Source organism: Calonectris borealis, chromosome 2 (assembly GCF_964195595.1).
Source record: "Calonectris borealis chromosome 2, bCalBor7.hap1.2, whole genome shotgun sequence".
In the NCBI taxonomy this organism is placed as follows: domain Eukaryota; kingdom Metazoa; phylum Chordata; class Aves; order Procellariiformes; family Procellariidae; genus Calonectris; species Calonectris borealis.
The window spans coordinates 106,264,462-106,291,640 of NC_134313.1; the positions used below are offsets into that span (position 1 = coordinate 106,264,462).

Consider the following 27,179-nt stretch of genomic DNA (forward strand, 5'->3'; position numbering starts at 1 on the left):
TAGATGCCATAATAAAAATTTACTAGCACTTGACAATTGTGCAATTTTTTAATGCACAGTTTATAGCGTTCATCAATAAAAATAGCTCATGACAAAATCTTTCATCTGATGAATGTATATTATAACATTGATTTAAAAGATACAAACAAGGAAGTAACAAAATACACTATCATTAAAGTATTTCCAATACCAACAGCTAGGAGGCATGATGAATATCATCAACTTAAATCTCAGTATTTTATCTTCGTTTAAGAAAAATTAAACTTCTAATTTGGAAACTCCCCTAGCATTTCATTCTTTCAGCTGACTGCAGATAAAATACTTGCAAATACAAAAGAAAAAGAAGAGTTGACAGTTTTGTAACCAATATTATATAGGATATGTATTTACCACATGAAAGTTGACTCTGTTCCTTTAGGAACTGGATGGATACATTTCCTGGCTTTTGCATTACAGAATATTTTTCTCCACAGATCATTTTTAACTTTTGTCATGTTTATAAAACAAAACAAAACCAAACTTCATGCATTTTGAAGGACCTTCCTTACACATTGTAGTTACTCTTCAGTGAGAAAACATGGTTGACTCTGGTTCATGTCCTTGCAACAACACAAAAAAGTAGTATTACAAAACACCATTAAGTGATCTCTTGATTTTAAACTTTTGAACCTGATGTAATTAAAAAAAAGTAATACTTAATATTAAATTTCAAGATAAAGAGATATCAGTATAAAAGGTCTGGGTCACCACTGAGCACTTCGAATCCTTCAAAGTTTCATTCTTGTTATTTCAGAAGCAATAACAAATAGCACATTTATGGCAGAAGTATCAGATCCTAAGACTGAATTTCTATTGCTATTAAAAATATAAAAGAAATCAGAAGTGTAAGAACTGATGCATGAATAGGAAGTTAGTGATTAAGAAACAAGGAACAGAAGTCTGCCCACTTTTAATAACTGCAAAAGATGAAAACTGACTTTTAGCAAGAATTTTTTACAGTCCACTTATTGGCATTTGAAATAAAGCCTTTGAAAAATATGCTGTAAAATTTCTTAATTGTTTATTAATTGAATGTTTTGAAAAACTAGATTGGGCATTCCAGGTTTTTTAAGGTGTTGACAATCTATTTTACAGATGCATAGAAGTTGCACAGTTTGTATGAAAAACATGTAGTTTTCAGTGTTAATAATACAGACAACTATAAAACAGTAGAGTATCACACACAGTCTGCAAGTTTGTTTCTTTCTTCAAATTGTTTGTCTACTACAAGTGAAAGAGCCTGAAGAAACATTGTCATTGTAACACTGGGGGACTGAAAATACGAGAACATTTTGTTAGACACACTACAGCAAGAGGCATACATAATATTGTACATACAAATCACAGTATTTAAAAGAGAAATATTTTACTTCCATGTTACATAATTTTCAAAGTGCTACAAAACGTAAAACCGCAGGTTTATTTTAAACCAGGTAGCATAGTAAAGTCAAAGTCAAGCTATGCAAAGTCTTGAGTCAGCCACCATTACTGTGGATTTGCTTCAAAAAAGGTTTTTAATAATATTATTTATAAAGTGGCAGAGGGTTTTCTTTCAGCAAGAAATTATCAGAGAACCAGTATCAATGTTCTGTCACAACATTTAATTAAAAGTAGAATGCTGTTGGACAGGTCAATCCCACCCATCTTCTTCAATCTCATTTTAAATTATAGGCAGCACAAAATTCTTTCAGTCTACAAAGCTGCAGAAACAGTGCAACTTAGATTAAAAGAGGGGTTTAGGCCCAATCTTTTACTTCACGCAGTGTTCAAATGTCTTCCCACCTGCCTCAAAACCAAACCAAAATATAATGAATAGAATAAACTTACTTGAATATAAAGTGCATGTGCTAGGAAAGGAAGTTTTCTCAGGACCCGGCCACTAAGACCTTCACTTCTTCTACAGTAAAACAGAGACAAGTGCTGCTTAAATGCTAAATATCCACTCTTAAAAGAAGACCTTTCCTTTTTCTGTGTTTCTCCCATAAGTTGCTGTAAAAAACCTCAAATCTCAATTCAGCAGGTCACTTGCAGCACTTTTAGAAGCAGCAGGAAGTGAACAGACAACTTCAGCCTATGGGAGGCTATACAGTACAGAAAAGCAAGCCAGGGTACAGAAATAGTAGAGTCACATTTGCCCGCCAAAGCTTACATCATGCCCTTCACATCACTGTGCCATATCTCATGAGTTTGGGGGAATGTCTACACTGAAAGGGTATGGTACAGACAAACCTTCCATCCACTCTTGGAAGGACTTGAAAAATTTGTTTTGAAGGCTGGACCTCACAGCTACTGCTTATCTCCTTCTTCCCACCATTTACATATAGCTTCCTTTACCTTGCCTACTTGATATATGTTTCTGTCTCCTCCAAGCACCACTCTGTATGTAGAACACAAACCTCTATGCCTGGAAAAACTTACTTGCTTTTACTCCACTCCTCACTGGTTAAGATTCCATACTTCAGGAACAGAAGGAAAACACACATTTATTTTATTTTGTTCCACAGGGACCAGCACTTTGGAAAAAAATATTGCTTGATATTGTGAATATCATTTTTATTGTTTCAAGAATTGTTATGCTGCAGTGAAAGACTATTCACTCTACTAGCATACTCAGCAAATTATAACACTCTCCATTTACACTTCACTCCTTTCCCCTTTGCTTCTGTCCACTTATCTCGATGCTAAAAACTGACTTAGTAGATTGCAAGGCATGCCAAGACACTTTCTTAGCAGGCAATAAGGCCAATGCTATTTCCGCTAAACTGCATTACCATACACAATATCCATTGAAACCCTAAGGCATCTCACTAATCCAGCCAGCAATTTGTCAAGAGGACTTCAAAGGGCAGAGCAGAAACCAGAAGCAGTACTAGGCCAAGCCAGATCTGAGACTAAGAAACATTGGCAAATCCTGATCGCTTCCACTTTTTGTCCCCTGAAAGGTTTTGCACTAACCCTAACAGAAAAAAATTGAGAGGTTTCAGAACTCTAGCTGTTATGAAATTCAATTACTTTTATACATCATTCCACAACTCATTATAAATATACATATATATATATGTGTATATATATGTAAAAAACGTAGAATTTCAGAATCTTACCTTGAGATTTCTCTTAGTACAAGGCTTAACCTTGACACATTATTTTCTACGAAGCCTATCATCTCTAATTCTCTGAGTGTCAGGAGCTGCTGTCGAGGATATATTATTTGACACTAGAAAGAAGAGTTATACACTGTTGTATGAAAAACTTAAATACATTCAAAATTAAATTCCACAGTAAAAGTGGAAATACAGAGAAGGAATGAAATTTGTGTATTTTTGTTACTTAGGACATATGATTAAAATGTCAAATTTATTAAAATAAGACATTTTACAGTCTTGCTTTCAAAATATTACCTTCATCAGTTCTTCCAAGCAAGAAAGATATATTCTAAATATTGCTGCAGTGGACGGCGGTCCAATGTATTGCTTTATGTCAGCCCTGTCTACAAAGGCCATGTCAATTTTCTCCGTAATATTTGAAGTAGTCAGGATAACGACATTGGGGTACCTTCAAGATAAAAGCAGATTTTTAGGCCACATGTACAAGAACTATCTCCTTTTGTGACTGGCAAATTGATACCTTCCTTCTTATGACTCAAGCCATTTCATGCAATAAACAGTCGCATCACTCTTGTCAGCCAGCAGTTACATTAAATGATCTGAAGCTTGTGGCCAGTTATCACCGATCTATTTCAATGCATAGTCTCTTTCCTTCAGCTGTTTCTCACATGTCCATAGTTTCTCTAATCCTATTTTAGAAGTGATACACATTAACTATCTAGAGCCTACTGGCATAGTTTCTGCTACAAAAAAAAAAGACTATGAAAAGACGACTCGTAAATTTGAACATTTAATCTACATGTTTTCCATTTCAATTCAGTAGAAACTATATAGTTTAACTGGCAATGTGACACATTCTAACCATGGATGACATTAGAGTGAGCTTAAAAGAGAAGTAACATCTCCTTGCTCTAAGAAATATTGGAAGAACATTCTTAACCATAGCTATTATTAGATGAAGCCTGTGAACTTTTACATATGAATAAGCCACTTAGCTTTAATTAGCCGCAAGACAGGGCTAAATACTAGGGCACCTTTTCTTCTGTGAACAGAGCCAAGTATGCCCAAACAGGGGAGAAAAGTGGCAGGAATAAAACAAGAGATGGTACACTGCACTAAATCCAGCACGCAAAGCAGACCAAGCCATGAAGCTTGGTGCAAGTCTGCTTTAGATTGACATCCAGAAGCTGTGAATAATGAATTCTTCATTAATCTTATTCTTGTCTCTCCAAGCAGATATCATGACCATCTGTCCTGTATCTCTCCCTAGCTTTAAAGAAAGTATACTGTCTGTAGATTTAATTGTTAACTCAGTTACATGCAAAACATTCTGTTGGATTACTCCTGTTTCTTTTCACAATTAGCACCATTAACAAAGAATATTTCATTAACCAATTTGGTTTAATATTCCAAGTAGGAATTAAGATTTAGCAGGAATCCTGAAATTGCCAATTACCTCTTGCTGTTGCAATAACATGACTTTACCTTTTAATCTGATCTATTTGTGTCAGTACAGCATTCACCACACGAATAGCATCTGAAGGTTCTGTGCCTGCCTTGAAGGCACTGCGGGCTGCTGTAAGGCTTTCCACCTACAAAAAATGAAACCAACCAAACAAACAGAAAACCAACAAAAAAAAAACCAAACCAACCAAACAAACAAAAAGCCAACAACAAAAAATCACCAAATACCAAAAAAACCCATAAAAGATTGCACATTTGGAGTGCTGGCAGCAAGCAAATAACCCAGACAATACACCTTCAGGTCCTTGTGTCTGGTATCTAAAACTTCATCTTCAAAATCTTTTGTTAAGTAGGAATTTACAGGGAGAGGGAAAGGAATGTCAAGGAAGCAAAGTGTAGTGAGTGAAATTCCTGTTTAGACAGCATTACGGAGGCTGTTTTTCATTTTAATTAAATTTCATTGGCGGCAGGGGGACACACACACGCAACAGAATAATGAATACATTGAATTTAGAATGAGCTTCCCCATAGGAACTCCAATATAACAAAGCTAATAAGGTACATACTTAGTAAGTTGCTGATGTATGCAAGTCTGAAGAGAATCTAGACAATGAACTGAACCATAATAATGCTTTTTAGAGCTTTACAACATATGTAAGAGCGCAATTAATACAAATCTAGGCCACTTCAAAGTTTAAAACAATACTCCACTTGTAAACACACAGCAGCAAAGGAAATTCCACCAAGAAAGGTTTCGCTTCATTTTCAGCTGGAATTTGCCTGCTAAATCATACTATGTTCCTCCCAAATCTCTCAGATCTGCAGCAGTCAAGATTAAAATTCACTCCTCTGCACAGTTATGTAACTTACAGAAAAGCACAAATATGCTTTCATTGTTCTTTATGAATGAGCATTATCACTCATTATCATGAGTTCCCTCCCATCAATTTACTTTCTGCTAGATTTTATGTACATCAGTGCTATTAGAATCATACCTCATCAATCAGTACAAATACAAGAGCATCTTTGTCATCAATTAACTCTTGAATCTTCTGGAACATCTTGGTTACAAGCTTGCCACTCTAGAAAGACACCATATGCATATGTTTCACTATTTCCTTATCACACAACTTTCCAAGCCTTACCATATTTAAAGATGGAAATACCTGTCTTTTAAAGTAACTTTCTAATACAGCTTCTATTTAAGTGTTCCCAAACACATTAATTATTCTGAATAATCTTTGGTGCACACACTTATTTTATGAAACAAACTCAATAGAATCAGTGTAATTTCTAAAACACAAAGTCTACTTAATTAGCTACATCAATACATACCTCAGAAAACCATTTAGAGAAAAGGCTATGGCTGTTTATCTCAATTAACTGTCCATACCTATACCTAAAGTATGAAGGGAAAAAGAAGTATCAACTCTACTGTAAATAAAAGTCAGTGATATAATTAACTTCTGTAAGTCTCATTCCCTCCATTTCAACCCTGGAATTCTGTGAATTAGTACCTTACTTACTTTTCAAAACATAATACCTGTTTTGAGTCTCATTGTCATTTCCAGAAACGTGTCTCTCTAGAGAATTCTTTACATTAAATTGCTATCAGAATTCCTTCATTAGAACAGGTGCTATTTAAATATAGTTTAAGTAACAGTTACCATGCTAATGGCCTCATTCTTCTGTTCATGTAAGATTTTGTTCAGTATAGCAATAACACATATAAAAGCATGAAGCTTATTTACTTAGCTCTGCATGGATATCCTTAGGACAAAATATCTCAACCACACATTATATAGCCCATGTTTATTATAAATTCAGCTTGGGCTAGAGTCAGATCACTCCAATAATTACACATTATTTATATTACACCTAGTATTTTATGTAACATTTATTTTTTTATATAAATTTGTTAAGTTGCTATGAAGTTTAAGGCTAACTCTTATTACTTGTCCGATATACAGACTGACCTCTGCGATCCTTTGCCCTTTACTATTCACTGATGTATAACGTGAGCACAAACAAATGACTGTATCGCCACTGGAATTTGTTTTACATACCTGGGCACAAATAATTACACATTTTAAAAGGCATTAAAATATCCTAACCAGTCTCTCTATCAGATCAATTTTATTGCTAGCCAGGTGCACTATAAAAGAACTATGAGCATTAGCACTTGGCACCAGTTACTTGAAATCAGATATTAAATATCTTTAGGCTACTGAAAAAGAACAATTAACAATATTAAACTAAAGTGAAAAATTTCCAAAAATGATCACCTGTACGACAGTCGAATTGTCAGCTTCTGAGCCAATGCTTTACAGAGAGAGGTTTTCCCAGTTCCAGGAGGGCCTGGTTTGAAATCAAATCCATACATTACACAGAATCTGCACCAGATTGTTAATGACATGTAACATCTTTTTAACTACTGTATTTCATTACAGCACTACTTGTAGAATAAAAACACAGCAGACAATGACTGTGAACACCAGGGTATTTTGAGAAGATTGCTTACTCCACTACAGTCCTAGAGCTGAGCTTTGAATTCATATCTTTTTCAATTATTAGTATAGTTAGTGTAATAGTTTGTATGCAGACACCATAAAGTTAAAATACGCAACAGCAACATGTATCATCCTAGCAGGGCTGATGCTTATTAGCATTCTCAAAAATCAGTGCTATGCTTAAACTTGTATCTTCCTGAAACATACTCTTCTAACATGCAAAACAGAAACACATCATGCCCAGTTTGGTCAGCTGTCCACTTTCCCAGAAATCTCTACCCTGGGGCAACCCAGAGCATCTTAGGAAGTATGCTCTGATACAAACCTTCTGCATCTGGCTTGACACCCTATGGAAGAGCTACACAGACTTTCTCCAAACAGACAACAGACAAGTACAAGCATAGTTAAATAAAGTATGAATGTATGGAAGATGATATGTGGGTGTTAAACAAACTGATAACATCAACCAGATAACAGTACTTTCATTCAAAGTCAGTACTGCCATTATAGCACAAATGTATTTTGCACAGTTGTAGATTTCCCAGTATTAACTTCTTTGTGATCACAATAATGAGCTCATTACTCAAATTAAATATATCTATCATAAATATAGTTAACAGTCTGAAATAAATAGTTTTTCAAACAAAAACATCCTGCAGCTTCTAAACTGATAAACAGTTATAACTTAAGTATAATCAACACTCATAACAAACATTTCCACTATGATCTTTTATTTTTGAATACCAGTCTTGATGACAAAATTGTAATGAATCAATAGCAAGCTGCATTTTGCAAGAAAATGGTTTCAGTTGATGTTAATCTCATTTATGGTAGAACTTCCACAGTAAGCTAGGACTGGCTGAAGATTACGGCTTCACTGAAATAGTAATAACTAAATTAGCGAGAGTACTGCCTTCATACTTGGCAATAGAACACACAGTGTTAATAACACAATGCACAGATTGATTTCCTAGTTTCCTCAAAAGTTTTTATAAAGCTATAACTAACAAATTTTTTAATACTGTGATAGAACTGTAACTAATATATGGCTCCTAATGTCCTCAGTACCTGCATTATTTTTGCACTTTATACAAAAAAAGCAATAATAACTCTTAAAAATGAAAATTAAAAAAAAAAAACTATTGTCACTGCATTATACATTTTAGAATTTAAATTCCTGCAAAACATAGTACATGTGAACATTGATTTGATTCTGACATTACATTTCATCTGAATTTGTATTATATAGAGAATACTTCTCTGCTGCTTTTAGATCATCTAATTTCACTACACAGAAGTGCAATACAAGTTTTTCCAGAAGGAAAGTATAAACAGATAGCCAATGAATCTACTTGGTTTAAGACAGATCATTTTTACCATGCAGCAGAACAACTCTGTTCCACGATATCAGGTTGCTGTCAACATTTTTGTCAGAAAATAGTAATGTTGTCGTCACATAATCAAGTAACTAATTGAAGAGGAGAAAAAGAGACACACATATTAGAGACATATCAGCAAATACAATTACAAATAGAAGCAATCTCCTAATTATGTCTATTGTGTACTCTTAACAAAAAAAAAAGAATTGGGCTCATGTCTTTTAGTCATAAGTAAATTTTCTTTCTGCAAAGGTTGGAAATTCATTTCCTTCCTGCCCCCAGGAAAAAGAATAGCATGTACTGGGCACAAATGGAGTTCCAGAATTCATTTTACATGAATAAATGAAATACTTTAAGGAAGTGAAATTATTTTCATTTTTCATCGTCCCACTTGTAGTGTGTCTTTAAAACACAAGCTGACCAAGCAGAGAGAGTCAAAGACTCAAACTCCAGGTCCTGTTTAGATGTTGTACAGCTATACATTTGTTCAGTTTGTTGTAGTCAACCCACCAAACAAAGCATTTCCTGTCACATTTTAGTTCCTTTCTAGTGAAGCTTTTGTATCACCTACTGTGAGGAATTTGTAGATTAGTTATCCTTCCAAACAAGGGAAGTTGCATGTACTTCCCTGAATGCTTGCTTCTAAAAATAATACTACTTAATTTTAGAATTATCTAGAATTAGGAAGTAGAGAAGTCTTTCAACAAAATGAATATGAACTTCAGGTGTGAATCTGTACTGATTTTTACCTACAATAACACCTGATACCGTATTATTTTCTGTTGCTGTTACCTGTAACGTGCTTTTGATCCGTATGTGTTAACAGAACAATACAATAGTATTCCTGCAATATCTCATGTCCAAGATGGAGCAATTACACAACAGCAAAAAACCTGAACTTCGTCCAGCATGTTTTTCAATATTATATCGACACTGACTGTACTATTTTGAAAATTCACAGCAACCATTTCAGAGTCTATAGAACCCATCCGTACCCAGCCAGTTCCATGGTTTAAAGAATGAACATTCATCACAACTACTTTCACAGAAGTTAAGTCGTTCTAGATTTAGTCATTAAAAGCTACCACTTCTTTCTACCAACATACACAGACAGTCAACTTGCTGTTATTACACAGTGATCAACTTGCTGTTATTTAGTACATCAGTAAGTCTAATTAAAGTGTTGTCATTTCACAGATTATTTTGAAAGCAGTTCCATAAATTAGACAAACATTGATGTGTTAATTGATGTTTACCTTATCATGAAGAATTATAATCACTGGAATGTTTTCCTTTACTATAGATGGTTATAAAGACTTAAGTGAGAATACTGTATCTATGATATTATAAACAAGCTAATGAATTAGTTATTTGTGTCCAAAAAACTTCAGGTAGAAGCATATTTTTTTTAACAAGCACGGTAAACATCTCAATGAGTACTGTCATAAGAGCAACTGAATTGAATCACTTGTGGTTTTTACTCACATCACAATTACTAAATTTCAGATTACAGTATTAGAATTCTACAAGCTCTGGCAGTTATCATCGCAGCCTTTGACAAATGCACAGAATCTTCAAACTAGAAAATGACCCCATGGAACTGTTTTGTTTCTTCCCAATGTCTTACTAGCATTCAAGTGGGAGCGCGCTTACTCTAGTCCAATCATTCAATGTGCATTTGTATCAACAGTAACAGTGTTGGCTGACATTACTGCTAAACCAACAAATTGTCTAGCTGCTGCCAGAAACACACAGTTAAACTCCCATTCCCTTCCGCCTAGCCTGCATGCACCACTTCTATTACACGACCATCAGCTCTGGTCACAGTGGACCAATTAATGGGACAAAACCAGGTGGAAATTAACCCATCACACAATAAGTTGAACACTTTCAGTGATTTAGTTTCCTCAGGTAGCTTCCTGCAAGGTAACAAGAGTGCCAGTAGAAGGGAAGCACTGCAACCTGATAGCAACACACTTCTCTTTTAGCGATAGCAAGCCACCAAAATTGCCTTATCATTAAAAAAAACCCACACCAAAGACACAACAGATCTCCTGGGACCTTCGCAATGGAGAAAGAGAATTAATTTCAAAGAAAGCTGTGTACATTTTTTCTAAGCCTCTTTGAAGTTATTTTTTTCCACCAATTTTCTTCTCCCCTTCTAGAAAAACATGCAATTAATGAGTCTTAAAACAAGGTGCAGTATTTTAATAAAGTGAATTTTTACCCTGTTCTACAGAACATTCATTGTTTTCTTCACGCAGGCTGATGAATATGTCTAAAGCAAAAGTGAAAATAATCTGAGAATTTTAAGTTGCTACCAAAACACCACCTCCAGCTGTTAAACTTCTGATTTCTGTAAAATAAGCCAATGCATATGAAGAAATTCTGTATAATTTGTGGCATGAGCATCACTTAACCCTGTTTTCACAGGGAAACTGAGATTTTTTGCAACACTGACTTCACAGTAGTACATATTAATACGCGTCTGAAATATGATGTTTAATCTCAAAACGTCACCTCTGCCTTCTTTTGTTAAGTGTACATCAGAGAAGTATGTAACTATCAAAAATTATATAGATATTTTTGAGCTGGTGATTTCCAAATAACTTCTCCATGGGATGCAGCAAACTTCAAACAGGCTACATTTCAACTCTTACTTCTCCTCAAGCAATTTTAATTGTTATTCATTTTCAACTTACGTGTGATTTTACTTCAGTGTCATATATAAGACTTTCCCAAAGGCCATGGAATTCAGCTGCAAAAGCAATATATTATATACCTGTTTAGGATAAATCCATCTGGGAACTTGTAATCTACCATTGCAGCACAAAGCAGGATTCAAATTATCCTCAACCAAAATTAAGGATTAAGAACAGATATATGAGAGCAATTAAAATATATGGAAAAAAACATAGGAGTTATTTTTCTCAAAATGCAAACACTACTTTCTAACAGACAAATTCAGCAGTTTCACAATTTCTGTTTGCTCAAATAATTGTGAGGAGAAATTAATGTTCTTAATTTATTAACATGAAAGGAAAAATATCATTCTTTCCACCCTCAATAGGGGATGGACCTATATTTCCCCAAGATAGAGAGCTATGAAATGTTGGAGTGGGAGGAGGATTCCAAGCCCAATTTTATCATTCAGCTTTTTTTTTTTTTTTTTTTTTATTATTAACAACAACATGTAGAGGGCAAAAAAAATCACGTAGCTGAATAATGCATAAAAAACTAAAGTTGTGATTTAGGTATCAATCATTTCTAGCAGTTTGTTTCTAGCTTTCAGCAAAGAAAAGCAAAAAAGACTGAACAATTATAAATCACAGTAATATGGGAATCATGTCAAAGTATCAGATTGAATTCTTCCTGAAGAGAAATGTAATGGATAGTTATGCTTTTCATAACAAGGAAAGAGTAAGAGATGTCTCAGAATCACTGACTCTTTGAGCTGAGGCTCACACCTATACTTCTCCTTCCAGGTGCAGAATCCAACTTTCCTCAAGCCCAAGACAGTAACAGGCAGGCCACGCTCTGTTGCAGAGCAAAGCCTTAATCTTCTTTTCAGAAGACACTCTGAGAAATCTCAATCTCTTTAGTTTGTTTGTTTGTTCCAAATATAAGAGCAGCACTGTCTTGGGGGCTGGAAGCCAGCAGTGGGCTCTGGAAAATGAATGTTTAAACTGATGTGTTTCTTGTGAGTCTCCAAATAAAAATTTGGAATGCATCTTGTAGGGTTAAAAATTTGCATGCTTCTGATTATGACTATACATTTTATTCCACAAGACCAGTTACTTCACCCATCCACAACTATTACAGAAATCAATGACGTGTTGTGGAATCACCTATAGTAGTTCAGTCAAAACCATAAAGAAGAAAGTCCAAATATATTGGTTCCATCAACAAAGGACAAAGTTAAACAATATATACAAATAATACCTTTAACAGGTAACCCTATAAACACTTCTAGCCTTTTCAAGATTTTCTTTCATTGTAATTGCTCTAGACCCTCCAGAAATATCACATGGGTACCTGCTGGTAGCACCCAGTGGTTAGCTGCAATGATATCCTCATTCTCTTCTTCCAGGTTTTCAGAGCTTGGTCCTTCTTCATTCAGATGAAAAATATGAAGAGAAAGACTGCTTTTGCTCAAGTCAATAGGCTAGAATGGACATAAAAAGACTTTTAATACATTGTATTTCTCATTCAAAGCTAGTTATAAGAAAGTTACAGTTCTCAAATGGCATTCAGCTTTGAAGCCTACTACTTCTGTTTCAGACCTTACTAAGGGGTGTAGGCCCAAAAACTTAGCCACCTTTTCCTGGTTATACTAGTCAGCCTAATAAAAGATACTACATCGTCCTAGAGACCTTGTCTTGCTTATGCCCTTAGGTTATCATTAGTCTACCTACAATTAGTTCACAGGCATGTGAACAGAGCTGTACATTCTTGACTGTGAATACCTGTCTGTCTTTCAGTTTCAGCTCCGTATCCACAATCGACACGGACTGCACATTGCTGTTAAGGAAACCATCATCAAACTCTGTCCACTTGTAATCACCAAACACGATGTTATGTCTGTTCAACAGCTTCAAGACACTCATCCTGATATCTTCTTTCTTGGCCACACTAACAAGAAAGAAACAGCATTATTTATGGCATTGACATTTATAAGGATGTATGAATTAGTATCGGAGTGCTTTATTTCATACACTAAGCCTACATGGAAAACAGCTTCCATCTCACAAAAAAAAAGTCCCCAAAACAAACCACCCCTCAAAAAAAACCAAAAACCCCCTCATCCTCCCCTCCCCCGTAACAGTCTGCAGAAAAAACCTTATCGAATTCAGTTTGTTTGCAAAAGAAACAAGTTTGATACTTGTTTTTAATTTGTGTATTAAAAGACACAAGCCAAAGAATACTATTTGCTCTGTTTGCAGTCATATCAGGGGAATGGAATGACACAGCTAGAAGATTTCAAGAATGGAAATCAGTTATGCAATCTGACTGTGTTTCACTTAGGAAAAACAGAAAAACTCATAGCCAAGGTACTGGACTGAAGTTGGTACACTTAGCTTGGAAGCTCTATTACGTTTTCATGTCTGAGGACAGCTGTACCTCAAGATGGGAACATGCTATAAGGAAGAATTCTAGTAGAGGAGACAAAAACTAATGGAAAAGGAATACCATTTCAAGATTTCAGAAGGGCTGTAACTTTATTTTGCATCTCACTGATGCATTCCCAGTGCGAATTCCCAGTTCCTTGTCTTTTAAGTCTGACAAAAAAAAAAGCAGTGGATATTTTACACCTTGACTTTAGCAAGACCTTGGACAGACTCTCCCATAGTATCCAGATAGCCAAATTGGTAAGATAAGAACTGGATAAATGGACAACAAGGTGGCTGGACTGTCCAGCTCAAAGGGTTGTGATTAGTAGTACAAAGACTAAGCAGAGTGCCAGTAAGTCGGGCACGGAAAGGTGGGGTGGTGCTGTCAATACTGGGACGAACACTGTTTTTACATCTTCATTTACACCCTGGACAATGGGATGGAAAGCAACTGCAGCAAGTGTATGGATAACACCAAAGCAGGGAGAGCTGTCAATATACTAGAAAGCAAGGCTGCCATTCAGAAGGACCTCTGCAGGTCAGAGATATGGTTTGACAGGAACCTCTTGAAGTTCAACAAAAGTAAACGTGAACTCAAGTCTCTCCATCTACTGCCCAGACAACCGTGCAGACCAGAGGCCAACTGGATGAAAAGCAGCTTTGCAGAAAAGGACCAAAGGGTACTGGTGGACAAGTTGGCAATGAGTCAGCAGTGTGCCCCTGCTACAAATAAGGTCAACCTTATTTTAGGCTGTGCTAGCAGGAGTGCAAACGTTAGGGAAAGTGATTCTTTCCATCAACTGGCTCTTTGTGAGACCACATCTAGAGTACTGCATGCAGTTGTGGGCTCTGCTGTACAAGAGACAACAATATACTGGAACAAGTCTAGAATATGGCCACCAACTTGATTATGAGACTGGATCACACGACGCAAAAGGAGAAGCTGAGAGAAATCAGTTTGTTCAACCTTAGGAGGAGACACCTCGTGGGAGAGTATAGAAAAGGCAGAGCAGAGTGCTGTGCACCTGCAAGGACAAAAGGCAACAGACACAAGTTGCAGCAAGTAAAGTTCTGATCAGAGAGACCTGCTTGATTTCTGGTGAACTTCCACGTGTATTTGAACGTTGTCACACACGTTCGGGAGCGCTTGCTTCAAATCCCCAGCGGCTTCATCCATCCTTCTCGTTCCTGGGGGGAAAGCGATACCGAGGAGAAGCAGGCTTTCAGCGACCGTTATACGTCAGAGGCACAACCAGTCCTTCCCGGCACGGGAGACGCCGCGCCCCGACCACGTGCACCCGCCCATCGCAGGGACCGGCACTTCCCTCCCTCCCTCCCTCCCTCGGGAGATGGCGACCCCAGCCACAGGACACGCCGCGAGCGCAGTCGCGCGCACGGGCGGCCCGCTCATCCGCCGCGGGCCTCCACGGTGGAGACAGGAAATCACCTCACGCCAGACACGGCCCCGAGAACGGCGCGCTGCAATCGGGGGACACAGGTCCGCCCGGAGAGCAGAAGAACCGGGCAGCTCCTCTCTCTCCTCAGCACCCTGACTGCTGTGGGGGCTGCGCCTCCACCGCACAGAGCGTGGAAAAGACCCCGCTCGATAGCGAAGAGAACCTGACACACCGGGACACGGCTACCGGCTTTTTGTAAATGGCGGGCTGGCAAGAGGAGGCCCAGCCCTCCCCCCTTGACCTGGATCTTCCTCCGCGGCAGGCGGAAGGACTCCTTCCGTCCCGAGCGCTTCCGGTGGGGGGGCTGGGGCAAGACTGCCGCTGGTGGGGCCGGCTCTGCCATGGGGAAGAAGCACAAGAAACACAAAGCAGAGAAGGCGGAATGGCGCTCGGCCTCCGCCACTGCGTACAGCGGTAAGAACTGGGGGCGGCACAGAGCGGGGGGAGCCGTCTTTGTACCCGGGGACGCGTCTACCGTGTGCCCCTTCCCCCCTGTCTCCCTGTGGCCGTCGGCGGGACCCGGCATCCCTTCGTGGGCTGCGTCGCAGCGGAGCGCCTGGAGGGAGAGGCCCTGGTCTGAATGCGTGACCTGCCGGGGCCGAGCGAGCGTCCCGGGGCCAGGCCGCCGGCGCCGTCCCGTCGTCGGGGAGGTGGGGGGGCTGCGCGGAGCGGGGACGAAGGAAAGTGGCGTGCGGTGGGGGGTGGGAGAGGTGAAGCGGGCGGCGGCCTGAAGGAGGCGCGAAGGCGGCTCGGGAGGGGCAGGGGGAACGCGGAGCGGGCGCTGGTGTGGTGGGTTTTGAGACCAAGCGTCCTTGTGGTTCGTACGGCTGTTACTGATGGATTCTGGTTATTGCACTCAATTGCATATTGAGCGATACTTGGTTTCACCTTATTCTGACAAGAATCTTGTGATGTCTTCAGGGAAAGCCGAGGAGTTAGTTCCTTACGTATTACAGGTTTGTGGAAAATCATGATGTAAAATATGCTGAACAACTGTTTCTTAACTTGGGTTTGTTAGTCTTCGCTATTATTTTTCTCTCCAAATGTATTGCATGTATTTTCAACCTGCAGCAAATTCTTGTAAACAGCATTTCTAAAAGAAGCATCAGTAATTGCAGTATGCTGTCACTTCTATGTGCATTTATGAAATGTTTTACTTTTTAAATTTAGATTATGTGGATAAGCCTTTGGAAAAACCTTTAAAGCTGGTGCTTAAAGTTGGAGGAAGTGAAGTGACTGAACTTTCTGGGTCAGGACATGATTCTAGTTACTATGATGACAGATCAGATCATGAGCGAGAACGACATAAAGAAAAGAAGAAAAAAAAGAAAAAAAAGTCTGAGAAGGAAAAAGAAAAGCATCTAGATGATGAGGAAAGAAGAAAAAGAAAGGTAAGCTGTGATTTTTACAATTCAGACATACCAATCTTCTTCAGGCTTGCTTATCAGATCTAAAATCTGGCGCAGAGTACTAGAACCTTATTTTTGTTTTTTTTAAATCACTGTTGCAAGAAGCTTGTTGTTTGGAGGCAGCACTTCACAAACGTAAAAAACCCCTGTGTGTGTGGTGGTGTATTTCTCCCATTTAAAAGAGATATCCCTGTGATGATGTTTATAACGAAGTAAAAGCTTGTTTCTTGTAACTGTTTGTTTTTCATATCCATTTGCTTTGTCTGTAGGTATGAATACTTCCGTTTTTAAGTTGGATGTTTTGTATTTCAGCCAGGTCAGAAACATGTTTTGCTGCCCTTCAAGGAGGGTATTGTCAGCTTTTCAAATAAATCTAGATTGCATTTCTGTTCCTGAGATATGCTAAGTTATTGGACATTGAAATTGGTATGTTTACTCAAAACAACTTTCTGAAATCTGATCTGTTGGGTACTGTGGTACAATAGTCTTGTTGGCTCTTGTTTAGAATAACCTGCGTGCTAGGCTTTGTGGCTTTGTTATTAGCAAATGGTGTGGTCACTTTAGTTGTCTGTGCTGAACCTTTAGGAATTAGATTGAAATCAGCAAGAAGGCGTTGATGGTACACTTACGTGTACAATTTCGTTTTAATAGTATTTCTTCTGTGTACTAATGATTCTCTGACCTCTCTGGTTTTTTAATTCTCTTCTGTCATGTAGTTTTACTATTCTCATATGACAGTTTTTTGGTACTATGTATGTGTGTATGGCTAACATCTGTCATTTCGAATCAATTTATTTGTTAGGCTTGTATTACTTGAAAGTGATGTATCTTGTAGGATCATTGTGAAGCTCTTGAATACAGGGCAGAGTGGAAAATTTTTTTTGTACAAATATTTTCAAATGTTTCAGTTAAGAGTATGGCTAGGACTTGAAATGTAGCAAAACAACTGTCTTTAATACAAGAGCTTGCAGCATCAAATAAAATTATTTGTTCTGCCTTTGCTAAATTGGGGGGGGAGGGGTGTTTGGATTTTTTTTTTTCCCCAGAACTTCATCATTAGTGCATGCAAAAGAAGCTAATGGATGGATAAGTAACAAAACTGTAGTTTAAACAAGGTTAATGAAAGTATGCTTTTCTGTGCGAACATGAATAATGACTGTAAGATTATAGGAATGACTCAGGCATGCCTTTGCTTTGAAGCTCAGGAAGAGATCATTAATTGCCATCACTGTTACAGAGCATTTCTTACGGTTCTTTTGTAGGCTTCCGAAATTATCACCTGCTTTATTGATTCCTGTTTAATGCACCAAACAACAAAAACACATTGATCAAAGCAGAGCTACAGACTGGTCTTTACTGAGTAGTAAATTAACTTCCTTTACTCTCTGGTGTAGCTTATTATCATGCAGTTTTACATATAAATAGTTTCAGAGTTTGACAACATTCTTTTCAGTAAAAGTACAGTAACTAATGATAGAATAATAGTATATTAAATACAAAGAAGCAAAAGGTGAACAGTATTAATTTTAATCGGAGAAGAAAATTGAAAAAGTGACAGTGAAAATGTATGCACTATTTTTTAAATCATATTATGGCTCAGATAGAGTGAGTATTCCAAACGAAAAATCAGTCTTACCTTTTGGTGTGTGGGATTGCACATTCCAAGTATGTTCTTCTAAAATCTGTCTTCTTCCTGCTGTGCTAGGAAGAGAAAAAGAGGAAACGGGAGAAAGAACAGTGTGACACTGAAGGAGAAACTGATGACTTTGATCCTGGGAAAAAAGTGGAGGTTGAACCTCCTCCAGATCGTCCTGTCAGAGCATGCAGAACTCAGCCAGGTGAGCAGTGTGAAAAATTAAATAATCTTGAGGGTTTTTAAAAGCACGCACAACAAAACTTTGTCAAAGGTACCAAAATGTAAAGTTTCCATGAGGATTTGCTGAAATCTAGAGACTTTATTTTTTCCAACATTCAGAACTTTTTGCTGTCTGAAAAGTCAATATTCCTCTTTGTGCTTCTGAGTTTTAGTAGGTTTGTTTTCATGTGACTGAACTTGCCAAGGACATCTGACTCATGTTACTTGGCAGAATAAAGCTAGTATAAAAGTATTATTGTGTGTAGTGTTCCCCTAATTCCTTCTTCTTAGCATTCCGTCAGCATTTACAGAACAATGGTCAGAATGTCTGAAACTAAGTTTTGCTCAGTTGGAAAAAATCTTGTGGAGACTGCTTAGCAGTTGTAACGGCCTTTTTTTATAACCTATGTGGAGTTTTAACTACTATCTGTATTTTCATCAGAAGTATGGCAGTAAGTTGTGATAGGGTGTCTCTAAAGACCATAATCCCCCCAGTTTTCATTTACCAATCTTCTTTAATTCTCATCACCAGCCAGAAACTTACCAGTTCTGTGTGGTAAATTCTGCATGTTTAATCCCTTCAGATTTTGCCATGCTTTCTCTACCTGTAGCCATTTCTTGACAGTTAAAACTCAACATTATCCGGTGAACACCTTTACTTATAAGAATTTTCAAATACATCGTGATCTTGGTACACATACGCCTGGAAATGGAACTTAGTAGCAAAAAGTTGGGTCTTTAGGAATATTGTGAGTCCTTTCTTTGGAACACTGCCCATTGACTGGTCAAGTAATTTACTGAGGAATTTTATGACTGCACATTAAATTAAGGAATGGTGTCCATCAACTGTCAAGGTGACCTAATAGGGGTGACTGAAATTTTCTGGTCAAAACTTTATGTCTCTGGGTAGTATGGAGCCTTGAAAAACTGACAAGCTAAAAACTGATCTCTATATTGACAAGGCTTCTATTTTCATCTGCTTGGAAAATGTCATTTGAAAGCATATAAATTACCTTACCTGTTCTGGTTAAGAAGGGAAATGTCTCTCCATTATCATGATGAAGAGCTGGAGTTTTAATTCTAGATTTCAGCATGCTGCTGCTTTAGTTTTTCAAACTTCACATTAAATCCAGTCTCTCTGAAGTATATGCATGGAACTGGTAATTAATTTGTAGTGTTTATTGTTTAATCTGTACAGGAAGTAAAATCATAATCAGTACCTCTCTTGCCAGCAAATCTGCATCTATTTATCACTCTTCTTTTTGACTGAAAAGATTCAGAGAAGCTAATTGCATTGGTGTTATGGTAAAGAAACAATTAAAATTGCACGGATAACATGTTGTAAGAATGTGGATTTCCCAGCTGCAGTATTTGAACAACAAAGTTTCACTTTTCTTTTCCTGTAAAAATACATAACACCTTACTTTCACCATATTAATACATTTTCTTACAACTACTAGACTTAGCATTACATCTGCTTTAATGTCTACTAGTTTGTAACGTGATTAAAACTCAGTCAGTAGTAAAGGAGAAGAAATAGTTACTGTATGCTTAGAAATCTGATGTGCTTCTGCTTTGAAATCCATGTCTCATTGACCTTCAGCTCAGTACAAGTTGTACTTGTAGTTAAGATTTTCTCTCTGGTATTTATATTTTTAAATAAATAAATATACCTATATTCTGTTTCATTGCACTTACCTGTGTTTCCATCTCAAACTGCAGCTGAACATGAGAGCACACCGATCCAGCAATTACTAGAACATTTCCTTCGCCAGCTTCAAAGGTATTAAGCGTATTGTATCTAGAGCTGTGTCGACAGTGTCTAATGTATATTTTTATGTGTTACTTTACAACTTCTTATCCTGGCTTTCTGTTTGAAAATAGTGCCTAAAGACTGGCTGTAATATGTTTGGTAACCTTTACAACCACGTCAGACATGGTAGTTTTTAAATTAGTTGAGGAAAATTATTACCAACTATGCAATTCTAGCTTTTGGTGGGGACGTGTTTTGGGCAGAGGATATGTTGCCATTATAAATTTATTAAATATTAATGATTTAGTTTAGGAATTATAAAATGGTTATGAATTTTAATAGTTTAAAAGATTGAACTGTTTTCATGAAATATTGTTTTATTCTGTGTCCTCTGTCAGATACCAAAGCAAGTTCATACCTGCTTATTTGATAATCCTCTTAATTTGGAGAGGCTTTTTATTTTATTGTTTTCCATAAGATGTTAACCCTGTACCTCATGTTTTTTTTTTTAAAAAAAAAGCAACAAACAACAAAATATTTCATTTTCCTTTTTTATTACGTAGCAATAAGCTGAATTTGGAACTATTTCGAAAATATTAAACACTGTAGTTATTTTTAGAGGACCTCATGAACAAGAAGAATCAAAGAGGTTATTACTCAGTGAAGCCAAAAGACCCATTTGGAGTGTAGAGACACAGAAAGCATACAAGAAATAATTAAGTAAATCAAGAACTAGCTGAATCCCTTTCAAAAGGTCTACATATGTGTAATCAAAATTGTCTCCTGTATCAGGAAATTTTTCAAATATGCTTCTGTTTTACGAGACTGCTTTTAGTGTTTTCTTTTTAAGTAGTACTATTCTTTTTATACCATTAATGTGGTATAAAAACAATAATCATTTTGTTTGCTGATATAAATCTAAATGTATTGTTTTTATTTTTAGGAAAGATCCTCATGGGTTTTTTGCTTTTCCAGTCACGGATGCCATTGCTCCTGGATATTCCATGATAATAAAGCACCCCATGGATTTTGGTACGATGAAAGAAAAAATTGCAGCGAATGAATACAAATCCGTCACTGAATTCAAGGTGAATTGATAGAGATTTAGTTATTTTGGAACTCTTTAGTACGAAACTGAAGATTCTTTTTGAATGTAGAAGCCTTTCTGACATTAATTATTTTAATGTGCATTTTTTCAGAACTGAACGCTTTTGTATATTCTGTGTGTCAGAATGGGTTTCTTGCTTTGTTTTTCACTGTGGAAGCTCTATATTTGTCAGATTCTACTACAATCTACTATAAATTACTGTGGAAACCAAGAACATGCTCTAAAGTTCTGTGGAATTCATGCTGCTAGACATAAACAGGAGTAATACTATCGCAAAGACTTAAGTGGTTGAAGAACCTGGAGCTCCTTTTTTTTTCTTTTTTTTTTTTTTTTTTTAAATCTAGGCCTGGTTAGATTGATTAAAAGGCAATTTTGACATGTCTGCAAGAAAACTGTGGATATATTGAAACATTTTGTGTAAGATTCAGTGACAACTATGTATTTTTTATCTTTAATTATCCTGTTTTCCATATAACTTCATTTGGAATGGTCTTTTGGCAGAAACTTATTTGGCAAGTTTATCAGCAGCTTGCCTTAGCTATGTTGTGTATTGCTATTGCTGTAATACTTTATTGGTTGCATTGTGGTTTTACAGACAGTGCAGTAAGAAATCTTTTCATGGTATTGTCAGCTCCTGGAAGGAAAGCAGTTTTCTTTAACTGATTCATAAAGTTCTATTAGCTGCCTTCAGTATTACTGTTTTCTAGAGCACTGTTGATACAATAATAGACTTGGCAGAGAGCATTGGCTTGCTTCTTGGGGTTAATTTCTTTTGAAAGGTCCAGCAAGGTGAGCAAAGAATGGCTTATTTTTCCTATAGGTGCTTTGACAAAGATTATTCTGTTTTGTTATATATGCTTTATTTTTCAAAAAAATTATAGAGATTTATAGGAAATAGTAAAGAAGAATTCATAATTGCATTGCCGTCAGCAATGCCTTCAGGCCTTTAAATTCTGGCTTGCTGGATTGTCTTATTCAGCAACTTAAAAGGGAAGTTTGAATGGGAGCTCTGTGGCTCTGTTTAATACAGGCAAGGTTGCAATATTGAAACTGGTGGGATAGCAACCTAAAAAAAATGAGAATTGCAGTATTGTTTAGACTGACAGATTCTTTTTTTTCTGAAGGACTTGGTTTCTGCTGATACTCTGAGGAGCAATAAATGGTTGCATCTTACAGTGACAAAGAGGTTGGACTCTCTTGCTGGATATATGAGTGTACCTAATTATGCTTATGCCTTTGTAATTCTGTGTAATACAGAAATGAAGTTTATAGGTTTTTGACCTCTAAAACAAGGCCTGCTCAAAGGGTTATCTTTCATTTCTGATATACCTATTATAATTACCTGAAGCTAGTCACAAGCCGATAAATAATCTGCCTAAGGGTAGAATCCGCAAGAATCCGCATTTGCTGCATTTAGAAGAGGGGAAATCGCTGCAGAAAACTTATCAGTTTTGCTGCCGAAAAAAGAGTTTACTTCAAAGTTGGGCAAACAAAAGATTATTCTCTCTCCTTTAGTGCAGCACGTCAAAGGCCATCACTAGATGTATAGCTCGCATGGGTTTCTTTATCTGATTGTTGGCTCATAGTTTGCTCCTCCATGTCACCCTCTCAATTTCTGTTTTTGTGATGGTCTCGTTAAGTGAAGGCAGATGGCTTAAATGCCACAGAAAGTCACAGACTTGCTTGATGACAACTACTAAATGATTAAAAGAGCACTGCTCTGACACCCCTGTGTGGAAACAGGAAATAAAACGATTTTTTGTTTTTAGAGAATCTGATCAGGATTGCAGAAGGGCAAGCTTATTTTTTGTAACCATTGGGTGCCAGAGAAAGTCTGTAGAAAGACTTCTATGTCCAACCGCTATAGTAACCTTCAAAAATCTTTGTCTCAGCAAATCTATTCGCTGATCTGTAAACTCAATGGGTTAACTTTTTAAAAAGCATACCATTGTGTTTGCATACACTTTTGCACAGAGTGAAGTCATCATCAAATATAGTGGACTCATGCACAAAAAACATTTGCATTTATGTCTACAGAATAAATGAAACCTAATTGCTTAAACAATCATTGTTTAAATATTGAAAAGTTATTAAGAGAGAAAAATATATTATATTCTTAAATCAGGTGCCAGTTTATTTTGTTAGGATCCAATTTGTGAAGTGCCTGGAAAGACTACTGCATGATTCTTGGTTATTGATTTGCCAACTTCAGGAATTTTCAGAGGCATATAATAATGTTTTTTTAATTCAATGTTTCATAGAGCTTCTGATAATGCTTTCTGTGCTTTACAGATCAGTAGCACATGACTAGAAAAAAGGCACCCTAGAAAAAGCTTTTGCAATCTGCAACAAATTTTTGTGGTTCTGTTTACAGTGGAGTGTGTTGTACCTGTTTTGGGAACTTGCATCAGTAAAAATTACTTGAAATTATGTATGACGGATAACCATTCAAAGGAGAAGACAAAATCAGGCTTGGCTGCTCTGTTCTTTTGTTACATGTGATGAGCATCCAGAAGGCTGTTTCCTATGCTTTGAAGTTTTCTTTTTTTGTTTTTGTTTTAGTGCAAGTGACTGAAGAAGTGGTCAAATTACTAGAATTAAAATTATATGTAAGACACTTTGTATCTTTTTGATTGTATTTCTCAAGTCTATTCTGATTTAGAAGGTGGGAAAACCACCAAAAAGTACTTACTTTGGTGTCTCAGTCCTCCTATTAATTACTCCATTTCTTCTGTTTGGTCCATTTGCATAAGGAGGAAATGTTACATTTGGCATTCAGGGAAAAGTGTTGTGGTGTTTTTTTTTTTTTAATAACCAAAAAGCCAATTCCAAACAAAACTGAGCATCTTGAAGAAGCAAAAAGTGCTCAAACCTTTGCAATTCTGTGTTACCTTTTGGCTTGCATTTACTCCATGAGCCTGCTGCTAAAATATTATTGTGTTCTTCACAGAGCTGCCATGATGGAATGGTATCTTCCAGTCATTTAACAAAGGAATTACAAACAAAGGAGTTTGAAATTTTAAAAGTTCTTTTGTTTTGTATTTTACAGGCAGATTTTAAACTGATGTGTGATAATGCAATGACTTACAACAGACCAGATACTGTTTACTACAAGCTAGCCAAGAAGATACTGCACACAGGCTTTAAGATGATGAGCAAAGTAAGAGACCTATTAAAAACAAAAAGCAGAAACTCTTTGGGGGTTTTATTTTCATACTTAAAAGGAACATAATTAGTAACAATGATAAATGTTACTTCATCCATCTGTGATTAATTATAGCAGTGCCTGCTAGTGCTGCTATATTTAAGGGCTTGATAGCATTCTTGTTAAAACCACACCCTTACTTCTCAACCTTATATGCACCACTGAAGTCTGTAGGAGCTTCTTCCACTGGCCTCAGTGGAAGCAATTAAGATCCACGTATATAAAACCCAATTGTAAAATATTGCTTCTGGCTGAAACTTTGAAAACAAGATCTCATTTAAGTTTTGTTTCTGCATAAACAAGAAAGCTTTTCTTTTTTGGAGGTGGGGAGGTTTCAGGGGTTTCACAGATGCGCGTGTGCAAACACACTTTTTACTCAAATACAGTTGTTGGCTTGTAAAACGAAGTTATTTTGGTGAGCTGCTCTGTGTGTGTGCGTGTGTGTGCGCGCGCATGTGTTGCAGTTATGGTAAGTTTTGTGTAAAATAGGCAGTTGTCTTTGCATATGCAGTTTTTTTTTTGTTTGTTTCTCTCTTGATAGTTGGGCTGCAGAAATTCTGATGCCATGCTACCATGACCAAATCATGTTGCATCGCCATTGGAAACGAGGCATTAAGAACAAAATAAGGCCATGGCCATTCCCATCCCATCCCATTATCATAGCATCTTGGCTATGAGGGAAAGGTTAAGTCCCTGCCGCTCTGTCCTTTCTGATTCTAGGAACGGCTGTTAGCTTTGAAGCGCAGCATGTCGTTTATGCAGGACATGGATTTTTCTCAGCAGGCAGCTCTTTTGGGTGATGAAGACACAGCAGTTGAGGAACCTGTCCCTGAAGTTGTTCCTGTACAAGCAGAGACTACCAAGAAATCCAAAAAGCAAAATAAGGAAGTTATTAGGTAAAGGTTTTAATGGGCATGCTTACTAGTTCGTTGCAGCTTTTGTAATATTAGACAGCAGGAAAGAATTGAGGAAAAAACCTTCTTTCAGCATTTTTCCTTGTGGTCCATAGGATAAATGGGCAATTTTATTGTCTTTTATTTATTTATTTATAGAACTAGTTTAATAACCCAGTGATTCCCAACTTGAAACAAACAATTCAAAGAATGACTGCATATTCTTTTAAACACTTACAGTTAATGTATATATAGATATTTTTATCCTCCTTTATATCTATATTAAATAATGAGTAGTTTCTTCTCATGAGGTTTCATTTTTAACATAGCCACAAATACCTTTCGCATTTTGTCCTTTTTTTTTTTTTTCTTCTTTTCTTCTTCTCTTTTCTAAAATGATTGACTGTATCAAAATCTAACAGGATCTTTCTGGGAGGCCAAAGTGGTCCCAGATCAGTAAATGATTTTATTTAACTTTAGTCTTATCTGGTAGAATATAGAGGTACAGGAGATTATTTCTGGAGCAGATGATAACATCTTCCCAATGAAATCTTATTAAGCTTTGTAAAAAACATTGCTAGTGCAATAGCTATCTTCCAGCTAATAGGCACCCCTGTGTCACAAAGTCACGTTTTTATGGCTAAAATCTAATTTTAGTCAAATGAAAGGGTTTTATTTTCTGTTTTATGAGGCGATTTTAGCAGAAACTGAGATTTACAAGTGAATTATGTTGTTCAGTGTTCTTACATAGGCATCCTAGGATAGATGTTGAATTTAAATTGTAAAGCATTATATCAACTGGAATTTTATGAAAATAAAGCTGTAACAGAGCATTGCTAGTCATGTCTTAAATAATCTGATCATGTAGATATATTCTGCAGGCTTCTTTCTTAAACATCCAAAGTAAAAAAAGTGAAATGTAACTTGTTATTTCAAGTTCAATGCTCTCTCATTTTTGTTGAAAGTGAACTTTAGAGTTCTAATCAGCCGCATGTTTTTTGTTACACTTCAAGCATTTTTGTAATCTTGCTTAATGTCTGATGGAAGAAGTAGTATTTTAATGTAGTTGTTTTGTGGAAATAGGAGACTGCAACATGTATCTTCAAAAATAATTCTAAACTGAGTAATTTTTTTGGCTGGAACTATTCTATTGTCCGCATACAGAAACATATCTGTTGCTGAATCGTGGAGAATTATCAAAGTGTAATTTGTTTTTTGTTTAATGGATTGTGTATAGGAATTAACTGAAAGTACCTTTCTGTAAACAAGACTTGATTGGGGGGAGATGGTTTGGTTTTTCTTTGGTTGGTTTTTTTAGAAGATATGATGATTTGGTTTGTATGGTGCCCAGAATAATAATTCTCTTCTGATTAATTCTTACATGAACTCCATTACAGGAGTAACTTTGTACTTTGCCACTTTTTGTGTGCTCGCCTTCAAATACATATAGCTAACAGAGCAAGAAATTGAGACTGCCAAGCAATATAGTACTGTTCTGTCTTTAATATCTACCTTAACATACAATTCAGATAGTTAAAAATAACTGACCTTTAATTTTATCCTGATACCAGTTTCCTTGCAATCAGTTGTGGTACAAATTTACTTTCCTGTTTTTTTCAATGTTTATGTAGCTTTAGCAGTTGGAATTAATTTGGTTTTTCTAATTAACTTGACTTTTTAAACACTTGTATTTTGGCATCAATAGGATAGATATTATTCTTCTTGATGTACAATAGGAGCTTTGGGGGGAGAATCAAACCTAATAGCAGATATTTTTGCCTTCCTATTTCACAGTTAAACAGAGAAAGAGCTGAAATCAATGTTTGCAAAGTGTTAAAGCAGTTTAAATCTCTATACTGTAGTTTAAAAACTGACTTGATCACTTGGATATC

General features: G+C 36.6%; 2 protein-coding genes across 11 annotated transcripts in view; one reads left to right on the plus strand and one right to left on the minus strand.

The window, feature by feature from the left end:
- TRIP13 (thyroid hormone receptor interactor 13) lies at positions 1 to 14,784 on the minus strand. Its single transcript, XM_075142895.1, has 13 exons — positions 14,693 to 14,784; positions 12,963 to 13,128; positions 12,532 to 12,661; positions 11,199 to 11,254; positions 8,495 to 8,585; positions 6,893 to 6,965; positions 5,943 to 6,006; positions 5,603 to 5,689; positions 4,629 to 4,735; positions 3,438 to 3,591; positions 3,141 to 3,253; positions 1,867 to 1,936; positions 1 to 1,312 (listed from the first exon to the last, which is right to left on the minus strand). The coding sequence occupies exons 1-13, from the start codon at positions 14,782 to 14,784 to the stop codon at positions 1,217 to 1,219; spliced, it is 1,299 nt and encodes a 432-aa protein (XP_074998996.1). The 3' UTR covers positions 1 to 1,216.
- The window catches only part of BRD9 (bromodomain containing 9), a 27,401-nt gene continuing 14,621 nt past the window's right edge, over positions 14,400 to 27,179 (plus strand). For 4 of the 10 annotated variants that reach the window (XM_075142883.1, XM_075142890.1, XM_075142885.1 and 1 more), the window contains exons 1-7: positions 14,400 to 15,478; positions 16,235 to 16,455; positions 18,179 to 18,311; positions 20,051 to 20,111; positions 21,025 to 21,169; positions 24,239 to 24,349; positions 25,115 to 25,290. In XM_075142883.1, the coding sequence (XP_074998984.1) occupies positions 15,406 to 15,478; positions 16,235 to 16,455; positions 18,179 to 18,311; positions 20,051 to 20,111; positions 21,025 to 21,169; positions 24,239 to 24,349; positions 25,115 to 25,290 (920 nt within the window). In that variant the 5' untranslated portion in view covers positions 14,400 to 15,405. Of the gene's footprint in view, positions 15,479 to 15,966; positions 16,021 to 16,234; positions 16,456 to 18,178; positions 18,312 to 20,050; positions 20,112 to 21,024; positions 21,170 to 24,238; positions 24,350 to 25,114; positions 25,291 to 27,179 lie in introns of all 10 variants that reach the window. The other 6 variants (XM_075142886.1, XM_075142888.1, XM_075142891.1 and 3 more) reach the window with 3 other exon arrangements.